Here is a 16,577-nt window from a genome sequence, read left to right as displayed (position 1 = left end):
GTGTGTGTGTGTGTGTGTGTGTGTGTGTGTCGGTTTGCCGAGTGTTTAGACTGAGAAACCCTCCCTACTGTGTGTTTATGCATAGTCAAGCACACCGTGTTATTAAAGCCGTGATGAATGTTGTAGTGCGTATAATGTGTGAACTGTGTGTATGTTGGTCTGCAGAGAAAGAGACGTGAGTTTGGTGTGAGGAGTGTGTCTTTTTCCAGGGCAGGCGTCACGATCGCTTGAACATTTTATTTGAATTCAGTCTAATCCTGATGACAGCAGTTGAAGCTCAGTTTTGGTTGAGATGTAAATACTGTTTCTCGTGTTTCTTTGTTTAGCTTCCAAAGACTCCAAACAGTTTCATTTTACTGCCTAAAATGACAAAGAATGCAATCAATACCAATAAAAGCCCTCTAAAATGCAGACTCTATGTTGTATTATGCAATGTTTTTATTGGAAGGGAAACGCAAAATTCAGCCAAGTCAAATTCTGACGCATGCAGACTTTTCCCTAGCGTGTTATATTATTATTAGATGTAAATATATTTTTGACCTTGTGTTGGGAAGTCTAAGGAAAAGTGTTTTGACTTGATGTCAGAAAGGTATTTTTATCCTGGCTCTATAGAACACTGGTGATAAGAGCACTCTGAGCACTTACAGAAAACTTATCAACATATGGTGAAATATAAGAATATGCTGGTAAACTTTCAAGTAAAAGCTAAAAGCAGTAAAATGTCATCTCTCACTGTGATTTAGAGATATCACAAAATTCAAAAATGAAATAAAACTAAAGTGGTTTAGGCCGATTAGTGTGTTCTTTACAGGGCCAAATTCCGTTGGTGTGAACGTCAGATGATGAAATGCACACATGCTGTACCTGAGCCTGTTCCGACGTTTCTCCCTCAAACTCAGCCTTATGTGGGTAAAGCATCCAAATCATGTAAAGCGCAGACCTGCTCCAAATCCCTTCAGGAGTTTTAACCCTTCAGCTGTGTTTGGTGCCGAGTTGACTTGTTTCAGATTTTCACATTCCTGGAAAATGCGTTGATCCTTCTAATGCACTTGGAAAACATCTGGGTTAAAACAAATATTGACAATTATATTTTAAGTTTTGCAGCATAGAATAGTTGTACCTGTAAGTGTTTTGCCGTTTCCCTCAGATTAATCTAACAAGGGGTGCCGAACTCACAGTTTTCACCCTTTTTATTTTCTAATGTGAAACAAAATGCCACTGTTGGTCTGCAGAGCCTTATAGATAACATACGCCATACACACAAGTCTCCTAATTCATCTTGATTTCTCTGACTGGGATTATTATACTCTGCTGCAGAGTAAGTCAGGAGCCAGTCAGATGCCTTCTTGTTGCATAAAAGAATTTGTAGCATTCCTTTCTTCCATGCTTAAAACTTTGTACATGGATCCAGAAAGCTGACTCATGTCAGAGATGTTCACACAGTTTCTACATGTACTTTAGATTAATAGAGGATCTTTTGCAGTGTCAAAAGCCACCTTATTGTGGTCAAAGGTCAAAGCCAAAACTATCCAGTTTTTATGAACTCAGAGAAGTCTTCACTGAACTCCCTGTCCTTGTATTTCACAATTCTTCCCTCCTGGTTTCTTGACAGACAGAAACAGAAGTGAACAAAAGCATTTCAGGTTGTTTGAGAACTGAGTGTCACCACACTCGGTTTCCGTGCTTGTGTTGGAAAGCAACGTGCCATTCAAAATATCTGAAACTCATCGGACTGCCAGGTCTTTTTATTTTTTCTTTCATTTTAGGAATGCCAGGCTTTCCGTTCCAGCACTTGCATCCCCAGAAAGGAATAAAGTTGGTTTACTCTTATTTGGTAATTTATCCCCTCCTCACATAAACAGCTGTGCAGGGCACCGTGGGGTTTATTTACGTACATGATGATTATGTGAATGTGTATACCAGCACTTGAAAACACTGAAGCCCACCCGCAATCCACACATAATTCAGTGTGAATTCCCACAGCATTCAACTTCAGAAGCGTCTGAGACTGACGAGACGCTGGGAGCAACATCTGTTTCATTGATTTGAAGATATCAGGAGCGGGGAAGATAGTGATCAGTGGAGAAATGGGAGTGATTTGTGAGCAACAGGAAGTACATGGTTTATTCCACTAAATAAACTTCCATTTAAGGAGACTCCTCATAATTTCTCTTGGTATTTTTTTCGATTCAAATAAACTGATATCTTCTGCTTTCTCTGTGGTTCAATGGATTTACATTCAGTCAATCGGATCAGCTCTGTCATTGGACAATTTGATGCTTTGGTGGAGACAAGGACGATTGAATTAAATTAATTACCAGACAGAACTGCTGCCGACAGAAACATTTCCACACACAGCGACAATGTTCCATCTCTGGCTTAAGGTGAATCCCCGGGATTAGAAACCTCCTAGTCTGTTTTGTCTCAGTCACCTCGGTCACATCTGTTGTAAATTCAGCCGCTTCACGGTCAATGTGCACTTTCAATAGCGTCGTGAGAAATCTGCACACTCACATTGATATTCATGCTGTCTTTAGTGTTAAGTTGTCACTTTCTACAGCTTTCATAAGATAAAATAACATAACATGCAGCTGTCAGTGTCCCAAAAGAGACAATCTATTTTCACTTCATATTTATTCTTGAAAGTATAAATCATACACTTAAACACATAAAACGCACAATTTGATAGATAAAGTTCTTTTTCAGTGTTATTTCCTTGTGAACTGTGTCTGAAACACAAGTCACACAAAAAGTATGTGTGGATCCAGAAATCTCTGAATAATAATATCACGTTAAAAACATTAAAATTTCACGAACATTAATTATTTGGTGTGTGCAAAATGTGGTTCAAGTACTGTGACGCTTCGAAGCCCCCTCGCTCTGTGGTGTGTGTCTGTGCAGCGCCTCTTTTTATGGAACTGTTAGCACTCTATCCGTCCCCATGACCCAAACCCAACATACACACACATGCAATCATGTTTGTTCAAACACATACACACTTCCTCCCCTCCTGTCCTGCTGCACGGCTCCGGTTCAAAGCAGACCTCGGCTGAAAGGTTAGCCCGCTTTGTTCCTACTGCCTCTTGCCTTATTAAGTTATTGGATGAGCTGCTGGCAGATTAAACTTGTCATACAGCATTCGGTGCACTTCATTTCAAAGGTCAGAGCATTTCTGTATCAGCTTAACTCTTTAGCAGAAATGGGGAAAGGAGTTTTGATTTTTGGTTCTCTCTTCTCTTCTCTTGATGTTTGCAGGGTAGCCAAAGCCATGAAACTGGCGCTGTATGAGACCCCCACAGGCTGGAGGTACTTCGGGAACCTGATGGATTCTGGGCGTTGCTCCCTCTGCGGGGAGGAGAGCTTCGGGACAGGTAACAACCCTCAGCCCAGAAACAAAACACTCGGCTCATAAAGAGAGATTTGTGATCGCTGATTGGTAAAAGATACAAACACATAATGGATACAAGGCACGGACTGCCTGGGAGATTTACTGTGAGGAGGTCACCGTTTTGGAGTCCCTCGACCGGCTCGGAAAATGTGAGTGGGTGTGTGAGGCAGAAATCCCCTCCCCTCGACAGCAACTGTTGCTGCGGTGCCTGCAAACAAGGCCGGCGCTTAAAGGCTGAGCTGGCCAGCTGCTGCTGTCGCTGTGAGGGGAGAAAACTGGCTGAAAAGACTAAACATTCTCTCGGGAAGTCTATAGAAACCATCACTGTTATGGATGGTCAAAGAATAAACGGAGATCAGGGAAGGTGACAATATCACACCAGTGACGGAAACATGACGGCCATCGTGTTCCTGAAGTCCGAAGAGTTGATGTGAACCAAAACTGTCGCAACAAAACACATTTGAACAACTCAAGGATTTCTTTAAAACGCCCCCACATCACAGTCAGAGTCACGCTGTTTCTCATTTATTTTACTTAACTGATGTTGCCAAGTTGAAAGTTTTTAGGGCTCAAGTTGCAATGGGAAAAAAACATTGATGGGAATTATATTAATAGTGACCAGATCCAACTGTTGAATATGGTAGAAATATCCCTCTTCCCCTTCCAGCCCGTTCCAGATCCGTAGCTGTGAGCCGTGCGTCCGGACTGCCTGCAGCTCCAGTCGGAGTTGTCTAATAGATGAGGGGGCAGTGACCCTGACTGCATGTGTAAATAATCCCCATTCTTCTGCTATAAAAGGAGACAGGGGCTCCCTGAATCACTGCAAGATGCCGATCGGCCTCCAGTGTAGCAGTGCTCTCTATGAAGGCCGATGCCGACACGCGCATACATGGGCAGATAATATAAACAATGCATAAATTCTACACATTTGTTCTGAATATTTTCTTTCAGTTTTACTGTCTTATCATGCTTTAGTCATCGTTTTCAATGGTTTTGTGCTATCTTCATTGTTTGACTTGATCATTCTACCTTCTGGAGAGAGATGAAGTAATAATAATAATAAGAAACAATGTCCAGTTGTCAAAAGTAAAGTGAAAATTAAGAAAAAATTGAAAGCAAACATTAAGAACCTTTTTGTCGAGATGGCTGAAACTTGTGGGAGAGTCTAAATATGAGAATTATTGACGAGGATGAGAAAAAGGCAAGCAGCAGAGAGCAGGGAGACTATGAGAGCTCACCCGTTGTCTATCCATGTAAGGCAAAAACCTCAGAGGGAGCCCTGCATAGTAAATCATCAGAGCTGTACACACTGTTCTGCTTTACACGCTCTCAGACACACACACACACACACAATGTTGCTTAGATCCCCAATTTTTTATTTTTTATTTTTGTCGCTTGTTTTTGAACAAAATTATTTGACATCTGAATGATTTTCTCATCCTGATCATGTTTGTACTGATTTTTCCATCATGTCAGAGAGCTCACATTAAAAACAACATAGTTAAAATGTTGAATAAACCTTGTTCTTATCATCATTTATAAAAAAATCCACGTCAACAGGCCATAAAGTGGCGGAGCAGAGCTGCAATGAGAAGCAGTCCTATAATGAGGTAATATTAATATCAAAAGATAAACCACATTTGCTTCATCATTTTGACCCCTCTCTTCTCCGAGCATCATCAATCAGTCGATTTCTGTGGCATTTTTCAAGCAAAAACAATAGCAATCAAAAGGCTTTACGCAATAATAACAAAAACAGCAACTAACTTCCCAAGCACAACCCAAGGACTGAATTAAATCAAGGCTGCACAGAGTGAGGAGAGGCTGAATGAAATCGTCAGAGTCCTAACAGAGCAAAAGACTATAGAACGGGACAGAAAAACTGAAATTACACATTTTTTGAGTGGGCGACACAAAAAGTCTGTTATATTGAATTGTGTTTGGTGCTGTTGTTGTGTAACAGGTACGTCGATGCATCTCAACATCTTTCCAGGCAGCTCAGTCCATTCCAAGCTTTATAACACGTGCAACATATTCTGAGCTTCGACAAATAACTTTGTTGTGCAGCTGTCTTGGAGAACAGTCGGACGGCTCCCCAGTGAGCGTGACCAGCCCTCTGTTTGAGTGTGTGTGGGTGCATACACTGCATGAACCTGCATCGGCTAAAAGATTAGTGAAGACAATCTTTGGATTTATTACTGAAATGCCAAATTTTACATTTTTTTTCAGCTTCAAAATTTTATTTTGGTCATTTTGCTGGAAAATTAATAAGATCAACTCAACTCCAGTGCTCTAATATTCAGGTGTTTTGCCAAGTTCTGCCTTACACCATGATAACCGGAGCAAAACAGTGGAATGCAATGCATGAACGAAGGACTCTTCAGACTGTAAAACTGCCACAAAGTATTTGAAAAGTTCTGTAAAGTTGTGCTGCTGAGTAAAATTGTGTGTCCAACAGATTTTAATGCCATGTTAAATGTATAAAATAGGACGCTTGCTTCATAAGAATAAGATTTTATCTGTGAAACCTTATTCCAAATGTGAGTCTTATCTTGAAACCGGGTTTCTCTTTAATTCAGACCAGAATGCTTTATTTAGTATCTTTATTAACAGTAATGTGTTTGATGTGGTTACACTGTTACTGTAGCTGCTCCCATATTCCAGTCATTGTGCTAAATAATGTTAAAACTGTCAAGTTTCAGATTTCTACATAGAGAATCATTTTTTGATGATCAAATTCACCAAAGTGAAGTTAGCCTCTTCACACGTTGAAGTTGGGGTTCAGTTTTTGTTGTGTTTGTCCTGGTGTCTCTTATAGGTTCAGATCACATTCGGGAGAAGGACGGTTTGTGGTCGGTGTTGATGTGGTTGTCCATCATGGCGGCCAGGAAACAAGGTGTGGAGCAGATTGTCCGAGAACACTGGGCCAAGTTCGGACGCAACTACTACTGCAGGTAAAAAGCAAAGCGGTATCTCTAAAGAACCATTCAGCAAACATGCCCGTCCATTATTGTAACCATTCACACCTTACTAAACTGAGAATAGATGAGTGATGATGGTTTACCCTCTTCGATCAGGCTGATTTTTGGTTTGTGAGTGCCAATGGACAGAATTTTCTTGCACAGATGGCTAGAATAAATTTTTGCTTCTTAAAGTGATCAGTTTGGTCTGAGTGGTTCAATCTTTTAATAGATTGTTTATACAATCATTAAATCAAGGAGACATGGTGGCTCTTGAATGTGTGTGCTTCTCAGGACAGTTTCTCAGTCTAAACCAAAGTCAAAAATGTCTTGAAGGTCTTCACTTTCATCCCTTTCTCCTCTGATCCCTCTCACTGGTTGCCACTTGTTCCTATTTTACCCGGTCCCCTGTGTGAGGCAGAGATAGTTACTGTAGTGAGTGTTCCCACTCACTGCTGCAGCTTTGTGTATTCCCACAGAGAGCTGGGCTAAAACGATGCACGTTTCTCACAGAACATACTGTATCTGGAGGACAGACTAATGACCAGGCCCCTCAGCAGTTCTTCACACAAAAACATCTGTTACCCTCCTGGGAAAAACAAATCAGTTAAATGAGAAAGCAGAACTGTTTCGCAGTTTTAGGACTCAAAGCTGCCATATTGCAGCAACAGGGAAAAAAACAAACAAGAAGCCCAACTTATAGCGCAGCCACCAGGTGCAGACAATCACACAATCAGGCACAGGTGAAACACATCAGGGAACAGAACGGCAATCTAACACAAGGAGGGGAAGCAAAGGGGCATGAAACAAGAGATAGAATCTATAAAAACATGCAAAAAAAGAAAAACACAAGACAAACATGGACAGACGTGTGTTTTTGCAGTACACAATGCTTCTTATGGTCAATAAGAAGACAACATAATCTTAAACAGCATCCTGCTGGAAAAGTTAAAAAGGAGGCAATAACCGTGATTCATAACATAGTCAAGATAAATTAATTAAAACAAAAGTCTTTATTACCAAGATTTGTGTTCATTTTTTCCCCCCAGGTTTGACTATGAAGGCCTGGACCCACGCGCCGCCTTTTACCTGATGAGGGACCTGGAGGGAGTCCTCTCAGACAAAGCCTTCAGCAGCCAGAAGTTTGCTGTCGGAGACCACGTGTACAGCGTGGAGAGGGCAGACAACTTCGAGTATATTGACCCCGTGGATGGATCGGTGGTTCGAAACCAGGTCAGTGTGGGAAAGAAGACGATATATTACATGCAGGATATTATCACGCAGAATTTGAGTGGGGATGATTAAATCAATCCATATATCCTGAACTTAAATAAACTTCACCTTATATGTCTTATCAGCGTGAAGGAGGGACGTTTTCCTCATTGAGCTGGTTGCCACAGAGACAGCAGGTCCTCAGTCACTTTACTCATTGAAACGCTGGTGAATCCTCAGCATCCCAGTTGCCCCACTGAGTGTTATTACTGCACACATTCCTCCCAGGACAGAATTATATCAGCTGTCGTCTCGCTTGCAGTCTCCCCGCTGCAAGTGTGTTGGATGGCGGGGGATATTGGCCCTGGGTTTCAAACACACTCAAACACAAACACACAAGGCAAGGCTTTGGAGGGATTTACTCAGAGGCACGGCAGCCTTTTGTCGCTGGCTACTGAATTTATTCTGCATTGTCAGATGAATAGATTTTTGGTTGGTTGCGTGTGATAAATAAATAAATCATGGAAATATCAGGACAACAGAGTAGTTTTTTTTTTCATTATTATTATTATTAATACACCGATAACACCAAATGTAGAATCAACTTGCAAATGTATCTTCAGCTCAGGCCAACTGTGACTGTCTCTGCAGCTTACTTTAGCATTACAAGTGTCTCGTTGCCAACTCTCGTGCTCCCACTGTAACGCCCCAGCTGTCAGCCACCAATATCATCCTCTCACGCCCCGTAAGAGGAAACAGGAACAGAGTGGATATTTTTGGAGAATATTGGTAAATGTAAAAACAACCCCCCGCAACAATAAAAAAGTATAGAATTTTTCCTATAATTTGAATGATATTGTGGAATACCCACATATTCTAGATTTCTACCATATCCACCCAATTATTCATTTTTTTTATTTAAGTTCTAAGTAATCAAAATCAGAATACAGTTTTATAAAATACAAACAAAAATAATAAGTCTATCTGTTTTTTTGTATTTCAGTGACAGTATTTCTCACTTTGAAACTTCAAAAATGCCTGAAATGTTTTAGTTTATATGTTAGTCATGTAGAAATAACTTTCCAACAATATACCCTCTTTTTTTGAATGAATCTGTCAAATTCAAAGATTGAAATGAGTGCTTTTATTCTGTAGATTACTCTTTTAATAGGACTCAGCCAACTTTTTTCCTGTATAAATAAATCATTGGATTTGTGACTTTAATTCACAGCTAAAGACACACACACACACACACACACACACACACACACACACACACACACACACACACTGTGTCTCCTGCTGGTATGTGCTCCTCTGAGCTCTGTTTTTAACAGGCATTAGTCAGCCCGCTGATAACTGCCCCTCTATTGTTAGAGATGAGCCGACGCACTCACAGGCAGAAAGACAGACGGCCGGGCAGGCGGACATCTTTCATTATCGCCGTCTCTCCTCACCCGGACTCGGACATGTCGTCCTCCCTGGTCAGATTAGTAGGAAGGCGAGTGAGCTTTCCGTGGTCTCTAAACGAAGACACTGAGTCACAGTTTAAAGAGCTGACCAGCTATCAGGGGTTTTATTGTGGTGAGGCGTTGTCCTCACTTGACTTTGTTTCCGTACTTTGCCACAAAATTATTGACCAAAGAAAAACACTCATCACTGGTGAACTATCAAGACATGTTGTTCATTTTTCAGGCCTGAGTTACAGGAGTGTTTTGACAATAAAGCTTTGAACAGTTACAGCAGGGTATCGAGGTGATAATACGATATTTTAACATTACTGAGAGTGTTTTTTAAAACAAAAAAGTGGTGACATTCTATTACTTATGCTTGCTTTTTCTCAAAACACACTGCTGTCTCTACTCCCGAGTGTGTGTTTCACTCTGATGGGAGAAGGAAAGACACGCTGTGGAATTTCGGACAGATAAGAGTCATCACACATCCATTAGTCAAAGACTCTTATCACCTTTATGTCAGCCAGCAGTTACCCGGTAAAAAGAGATATCCTGTTTTCGAAGAAAAAGTTGAGGTCGAATTCTAAGAGTTAAAACTAGAGGGCCGAGAGGTCTTCAGAGATATGATCATTTACTCTGGTTTGGAGTCAAACTTTTCTCGGTAGCCGCAGGATGCTGCACGATTCCGGCAGCTATGAGCAAATGAAACAGATTTATTTGTGTATTTTATCAGACTTATTGGAAAGAAACAGGAGTACAGCAGTGTTCATGACTTGATGAGACACTCCATTGGTGCGTTCAGTGAAAGAACTCATGCAGCAAAAAAATATACTGACAGGGACATCTAGTGGTTACTTAGTATCACTGCAGTGTAAAGCAAAACATCTGTATGAATGTTGGACTGCAGTGTGTAGTTAGTGGTTAATACTCTCACTTTACAGGAAACTAGATTAGATTTATGATTTATTGGTGTCTCTGTGTGACTGCCTGTTCAGGATGTACCTGAACTTTGCTCAAAATCTGTCAGAACTGATTGAAATGTTTTGTGAGACTAATATTCATAATGTAATCAACAGATTGTTTCATCATATATTTAAAAAAGAAAAAAAATGTTGGATTGTTGTTTCCAGGGTTTGAGGATCGTCTTCAGCGATGCTTCCCGCCTGGTGTTCCGGCTGAGCGGCAGTGGCGGAGGGATGGGAGCCACCATTCGCATTTATGCTGAGAGCTTTGAGAGAGACCCTGAGAGACACAGCAGAGAGACGCAGGTACAAACAAACCCATCCTTTGTCTCTGCGCTCACTGTGTCTCTGTGTACAAGCATTTATTTACACCTCGGAGACGGCACCAAAATCTACAGTCCCTTCTTGAGACATGTTGCTTTTATGATTATTTTACATTTTTGCAGTCAGTTTTTCAGGTTTTGCTATCATAAAAAACATTTATAGATAAATAGCTTTAAGTTTATTTAGTGCTGAGGGTTAAAAAATGTGAGCAGTACATATTACTGTAGTTTTTTTTTTTCAGTTTAAAGGATGAATAATCCAGAGCTGTAAATATTAGGAAATCAATATTGATTAAATGCTGTGATATCTATTATCTTATTGCACACTGATGGTGCAACTTATACTTATCGTGATCATGAAATCTTTCTGAATGACTGACTGATCTTTAGTCTCAGGAGAGGTGAAGGACACTGTGTCCTTGAGGAAATGTGGACGTTAGCGTAAAGCAGAAGACAAAGTGCATTCTGGACCTTCAGAAGACATCCGGAGACAGACAGACAACTGTAGAAACAATCAATTTAGAGTAATCAGAATGCACGTCTTTGCTTTGCAAATACCTTCCAAAGGGTTGTAAAACTGAAATTGGGTTTGCTTGAAAACCTTTTTGTGAGCTAACTTTGACAAGCGGCATATTTTAGTCCCTTTTTTTCCTTTTTCCAAGTCAAGCAGAGACCCAGATGTTTTCAGCATCCAGAATCATCTGAATATTAATGTGAAAATGAGTTCAGTGTCATTAATTGCATGTGGGTCATTGTTATTTGCAGGTACAAGAATCTCATGAAAAAGCTACACTTTTTTTTTTCCTTTTTAATTAGTCATTCATTATCTCTACTTTTATTCAACATGAATATTTTACAGATTCAATCGCACAGAAAATTTTCTCGGGAAGCTGATTTGAGGTCAGGTCAACCTGTTGATAAACAAAGCGAGAACATATCTCTTTTGTTGTGGCTACAACGTTTGAGTTATCTGACATTGATTGCTTCCTGCTGCGTGACGCAGTTTGTCATAATGTCATAAATGTAGCTTCTATTCATCCTGTCACTTATCCTGTTGATAAAAGCAATCACAGCAGACAGGTATGATCACATGTCAGGGCTGTTTTGTTTTTTTTTTAGCTGGATTAAATTTACTTTGAGTGCTTTAAAACACACACAATTCTGAGTTAAACCCAAACTAAAACTGTTTCACGTCATCGACAACCCTGTGCAAGGAAGGTTTGAAAATCATGACTGCAACACACGGCTGACTCACACTCTCCATAGAACTCTTCAGCAAACATCTGCAAACCAGACAAGCAAAGCATTTAAATTTTTACTGATTCTATTAAGAGTATGTTGTCACTTCAAGATTGTGTTGTGGCACGGCACAAATCAGCAGTTCCTCACCTCTTGTAAAAAGTCAGCACTCTGCACACTCCCTGCAGGTTATGCATGCTGGATCAACAAGGTTAAAGTCTCTCCAAAATGCATGTTAGCGCGGTTTGTAAAACTCATGAGTGACAAGTGTCCGACACAGTTTACCTAATGTGTTCGTTTTCAGTGTTTTTAGACCCCAAAGTCATATAACTTGTATGATTTGCTGCCATGTGCTTTTTTTCCCAGTATGGATACTTCCAACACAGACACCCAAAGATGTGACAAAATCTCAGTTTGAACTGAAATCTTTGAGTTGTTCAGGAGTTGTTTGGTCTTTCTGCAGGTGGTGCTCGGCCCCCTTATCGCCATTGCCTTGAAGATTTCTAACATTCACGAGCGGACAGGCCGCCGCGGACCCAATGTCATCACATGAGCGAGCAGGAAAACGCTCACCGACGTGCACACCCCAACATGCATCTACCTGCTCACACTGAGGAAAAATTACCTTCGAAATGTTCTTTCTTTTTACTCGACTGTCACTTTTGAAGAACTTTCTCTGCAGCTTTGGCCTCATTGTTGTAACTTCCTACACAATGATACGCTTACTACTGGAGTTTATTGCATTTCAGCAACAAAAGTTATGTTTCAGTCAATCTTGTCCGTCACTGAGAATAAAATTGGTAAATCTACAGTTTCTAAACCAGGGAGGCTATTTAATTACTGCTATGAACAATGAAAGCTTTGTCAACAAACAGATGAATGTGCAGACTGCTTGTTTCTGTCTTGTTTTGAATGACGAATCCAAAGAGCAATGTTCATTTTTTTTACATCAGCGTGCTGTTTTTATGAGACGGAGCAGCGTCCTCTTTCCATGTTGCGTTTATATTGTCCTCTTTCATCTATCGCAATCCTGTTTAACCATTTCCGCCAGAAGTAATCATTTTGTCAAAGTCTGAATTTTTGCTAAAATACATGATTTTTAAGATACAAAAAGGGCTTCGGTAAGGCAAGGTATGAAAATGAATAGCATATTCACAAAGTATTTGACAAATTGTTATTTTTTTTCCCTTTAATTTGTTAGTTGGGAACGCTGTATACCCATATTTGAAGATGTTATTACTTTTTTTTTTTTTAAATCCCAATAAACATTTTTGTGTGTAGTGCGTGCTGTTTTTAATTGAATCGGACAGGTCTAATGGGAACAAATAAAGATACATCAGAGCGAGCGAGGTTGCCCTTAGGCATTTTTGGATTTTAATTAAACAGATTCTTCATAATTAAGAGCACCACGCCATGCTGATACCGTATATCATGCGGTGATTGAACATCCTTGAGGGAAAGGGAGGCCTTTGTTTGCCGAGCGCAGCACCTGCTTTAGACGGAGTGTATGAAATGCGTGGAGGCTGTTGTGTTGAGATAAGGAACGAAGAGGGTTGATCTTTATACGGCCTGAATGAGACACGCGGAGAGCAGGAACTCATAAACACGCTGATTGCCGTCATTATGAGTTGAGGATGTGCCAGTGGATATCCGCGAGGATGTGTTCACTCAGTCAGCCAGACATTACCTGTCAGCCGTTACAGGTTATTGCCCCATCCGACTGTTTTATAATGTCAGGGGTTATTTCAGAGTTTGGATGCAGATCAATGGCAGTTCATCACCTCTGAATATGCTGCTCAGAAGAGGCTTTAGGTTTTTTTTTTTTTTGTTGTTGTTGTATTTTTGTTACAGACACTAGTGACTAATAGCTCACAGCATGATTAGATGAATATATTTGAGTAATTAAAACAGTGCCAACAACTACACTTTTCATTTATAAGGTGTGCATTAAAATGGATGAGTCTTGAAGTTGCAGTCAAAGTGCCACCAGCACTTTTGTTGTGGTGAAGTGTTCCCATCAAGGGCGGCTGGAAGAGGAACCCAAACTAAAATATTCTGCCAGGAAATCTCATGTCACACCCGGCAAATGTGTCGCTCCAGTACATCCAGGGTGGGAGAGGGGATGCCTTCACTGTCAGACTTCATGTCTCGACTGCAGTGCCTGCTGCAATAGTGCCGTAAACCAGGAGTCATCCTCTAACATACTTCAGGGGTACGGAGTAGTACCAAGGGTTTTATTTTCTCTAATATTTTCAGCTGTCTTCTTGGTGCATGGAATCACACCGAAAAGGGATTTTATGAATTTAAATATTCATAAAATTGAAGATTTAACTTTGTTTTAGTTGTATTTTTAGTAGTCATGCTGTCGATGGCTGTAAGTATACTGAATGGATGCGTCATTGTAACACCACTTCTTTTAATAGTGACACAACAGTGAGTGATGACAAATACCAACAATAAATTATAATTAATATAAACAATAATTCAGTAACAGTTACACATATTTCTCTGATTGTCACAACAGCTGCAGAGCTGCTGTCTCTCTCTCTCTTTACTTCTGTAGGATCTGTCTATGACTGTCTGCATTATGCTGGTTTGTTTCAGCTGTCATGTGTTCATCAAACATTTTAAAACCGTCTCGTATCACGTGGAGTACCCTGTGATTGTCTTGTTGTTTTGAACCTCAGTTGGGCCACCCAATTTGATAAGGAAATGAATAAATGAGTCACAGGTGGCTAATATAACTGAGGTGAGGTCAAGTTCAAAAACACTGTAAATAGAAATGATGATTTCGGGAAGTCGTATCTGTCCACAGTCAGAGGCAAGATTCTTTCAGAGTCTGGACGGGGCCCCCTCTGCGGTCGTCCCAACATGTTCGACCTGACTGTACTGAGGCGGTCGCTCCCAGCTCCACATGCAGTCTGGGTCCTCCGAGCTGCTCTGGGTGTAGAGTGGAGGAGCCAGATTCATCCCCACGTCCACTGCTTCCACTGTCAGCAGCAGCTCAGAGGCATGATCAGAAGAAACCTGAATGCCCTGACACTCTTCATATGACGGAGGAAAGAAGCTCGGTCTGCAGAGGAAAAGACATGAGAAAACTTAAGATCATAGTTTCTCTTTTCTCTTCACATGCCTTTTTCCATCATTACTGAAAAACGGAAACATACATCTTAATATGATCACTAATGAAAGGTTATGAACCCCTTTTTAATATCAAATTTGACCAAAAAGTGCTAAACTGACCAAAACCAAACATTTTTCGTCATTTAAAATTTGCAAAGAGACTTTAAAAAAGCAGCCCATTAGATCTAAGCATTGTAGCATTTCAGCAACAGCAGATCCAAGACAGCAGAGACCTGAGCTGATGCATCAGTGATGCTGCAGTGAAAGCTGGACTCCTTATGGATGAAGTAGCGTTTTCATCAAAGCCATATTGTGAGGGGTGAATTAGAAAAAAGCATGGACGCTTTAGGCTGCAAACTGCTTCAAATAGATGAATCGTTTCAGACATTTCACTGTGTTTTACATCAGGAGGCGTTGTTAAAATGGTATGATGTTGAAATTGCACTTAGTCCTTAAGATGCTCATCTTGTTGACAATTTATGAAAATGTATTGAATTAAAAATCAATATAAGCTCTTTTGTTATGATTTATTGAAACAATTGCACTGAAACAGCCAGAGTTGCAGCTGTGGCTGTCATAGTCTGAAAGCTATGAAGTTATTGGACAGAAGACTTCATGTTTCACACAATGTTTTAATACTCAGTAAATTACAGGCTTAATCTGGCTCCTTGAAATTCACAATTGGACACTGTCATTATTTCATGAGCACATTACTGATCGGTGATCTAACCTGTCGATGGTGAAGATGTGGATGCTCTGCTCGCATCCTCCTCTGTGGTATAACTTGCTCATCATGCTGTGGCAAATGTTCCAATAGAAGCCCACCAGTATGGACAGGAAGCCCAGGACGATCAGGATGTAGGCAGGGATCACCTTGTGAGCATAGCTGGACTTCAGAGTCATCATGTAGGCCAGGAGGCACATCATCAGTCCCAGAACAGGGACGACCACACGGGCGACGGGCCGCAGATACTTCGTCATTTCGTCACCAGCGTCCAGGTCACTTCTTTGTTCTTCTTTAGAGTTCTCTTCTGCCTTGAAGTTCCAGCTTTGAAAAGACACTGACATCAAACAGGAGGAATTCGGTGAGTCTGTAGAACCAATCCAGAATAAAATTATGTAGAACACAAATTAGACCTTCACCAAGCTAAAAGTGTGTAAGACTGTGTGAGCTGCACTGCCTATTGAGCCTGGAGGGAAAGTGACTGACATGGTTCTGCCCCCTGGGTTGTATATTAACATGATAGACTATTAACATTGAGTTAGAGGGACGACGGTGACAAAGTCACTGCTGGGGACTCAGAACTGCAGATCTGTGGACTTTTTCTTTTCCTGTTGGTGAAAGGAGTTCAGTGGTCACCAGGTTTGGTTAAGGGTGAGGGCAGGATCCAGCCTGGACAGGTCACCAGCCAATCACAGGGCAAACACACAGAGGCAGCCAACCACACACACTCACATTCGCCTCACATCATTCCAACATTTTGTGGGATTAGACACTGTATACTGTTGTCACACACATTATACAGAGAGGCCTTCATTTATACTGTTTTTCACAAATACACCAGATGAAACAACTTCTCAAATATTCAGATTCTGGCCATCAAGGACGTCACACCAGCAGAGATAACGGGCCGACAGAGGCCCACTGTGTCTGTAACAACAGGTGGGAGAGGCTGGAAGACCCTCATAGAGAGACAGGAGATGGAAACACAAACACACATGCATTTTACTTGGAATACAAATTATTTCATCGTTTGTTTTTGAAACAAAGTTTAATTTGACACCTGAATGATCACACACACACGTGCACCGGTGAGAGACTGGAGAACTAGAGAGGCAGAACTTCACCGTTGCTGCAGAAAAATATGGCATAAATCAAAAAATGGGCAGAAGAGGGACCAACAACGGATGTCCAA

At 40.9% G+C, this 16,577-nt stretch overlaps 2 protein-coding genes across 3 annotated transcripts in view; one reads left to right on the top strand and one right to left on the bottom strand.

Annotated features, from left to right (window-relative positions):
• pgm5 (phosphoglucomutase 5) overlaps window positions 1-12,818 on the top strand; it is a 19,435-nt gene extending 6,617 nt beyond the window's left edge. The window contains exons 7-11 of one of the 2 annotated variants that reach the window (XM_030105187.1): window positions 3,256-3,371; window positions 6,207-6,342; window positions 7,398-7,581; window positions 10,145-10,282; window positions 12,002-12,818. In XM_030105187.1, the coding sequence (XP_029961047.1) occupies window positions 3,256-3,371; window positions 6,207-6,342; window positions 7,398-7,581; window positions 10,145-10,282; window positions 12,002-12,091 (664 nt within the window). In that variant the 3' untranslated portion in view covers window positions 12,092-12,818. The remainder of the gene's footprint in view (window positions 1-3,255; window positions 3,372-6,206; window positions 6,343-7,397; window positions 7,582-10,144; window positions 10,283-12,001) is intronic. The other variant, XM_030105188.1, reaches the window with a different exon arrangement.
• A 1,552-nt stretch (window positions 12,819-14,370) lies between these two features.
• On the bottom strand, window positions 14,371-15,642 carry LOC115397765 (transmembrane protein 252-like). Its single transcript, XM_030104224.1, has 2 exons — window positions 15,392-15,642; window positions 14,371-14,611 (listed from the first exon to the last, which is right to left on the bottom strand). Exons 1-2 carry the CDS (start codon window positions 15,640-15,642, stop codon window positions 14,371-14,373), a joined length of 492 nt encoding a protein of 163 aa, XP_029960084.1.
• Window positions 15,643-16,577: the final 935 nt, after the last annotated feature.

The sequence above is a fragment of the Salarias fasciatus genome, chromosome 12 (assembly GCF_902148845.1).
Source record: "Salarias fasciatus chromosome 12, fSalaFa1.1, whole genome shotgun sequence".
Taxonomy (NCBI): domain Eukaryota; kingdom Metazoa; phylum Chordata; class Actinopteri; order Blenniiformes; family Blenniidae; genus Salarias; species Salarias fasciatus.
The sequence above is the reverse complement of the archived record's forward strand: the minus strand, read 5'-3'. Positions and strand labels throughout refer to the sequence as shown.

What these genes read in the sequence shown, in the direction of transcription:
- LOC115397765 (XM_030104224.1), bottom strand. Translation starts at nt 15,642, where the DNA reads ATGACGAAGTATCTGCGGCCCGTCGCCCGTGTGGTCGTCCCTGTTCTG. An exon ending in CACATCTTCACCATCGACAG is followed by an intron (nt 14,612 to 15,391) that starts GTTAGATCACCG and finishes TTTCCTCTGCAG; the next exon opens with ACCGAGCTTCTTTCCTCCGT.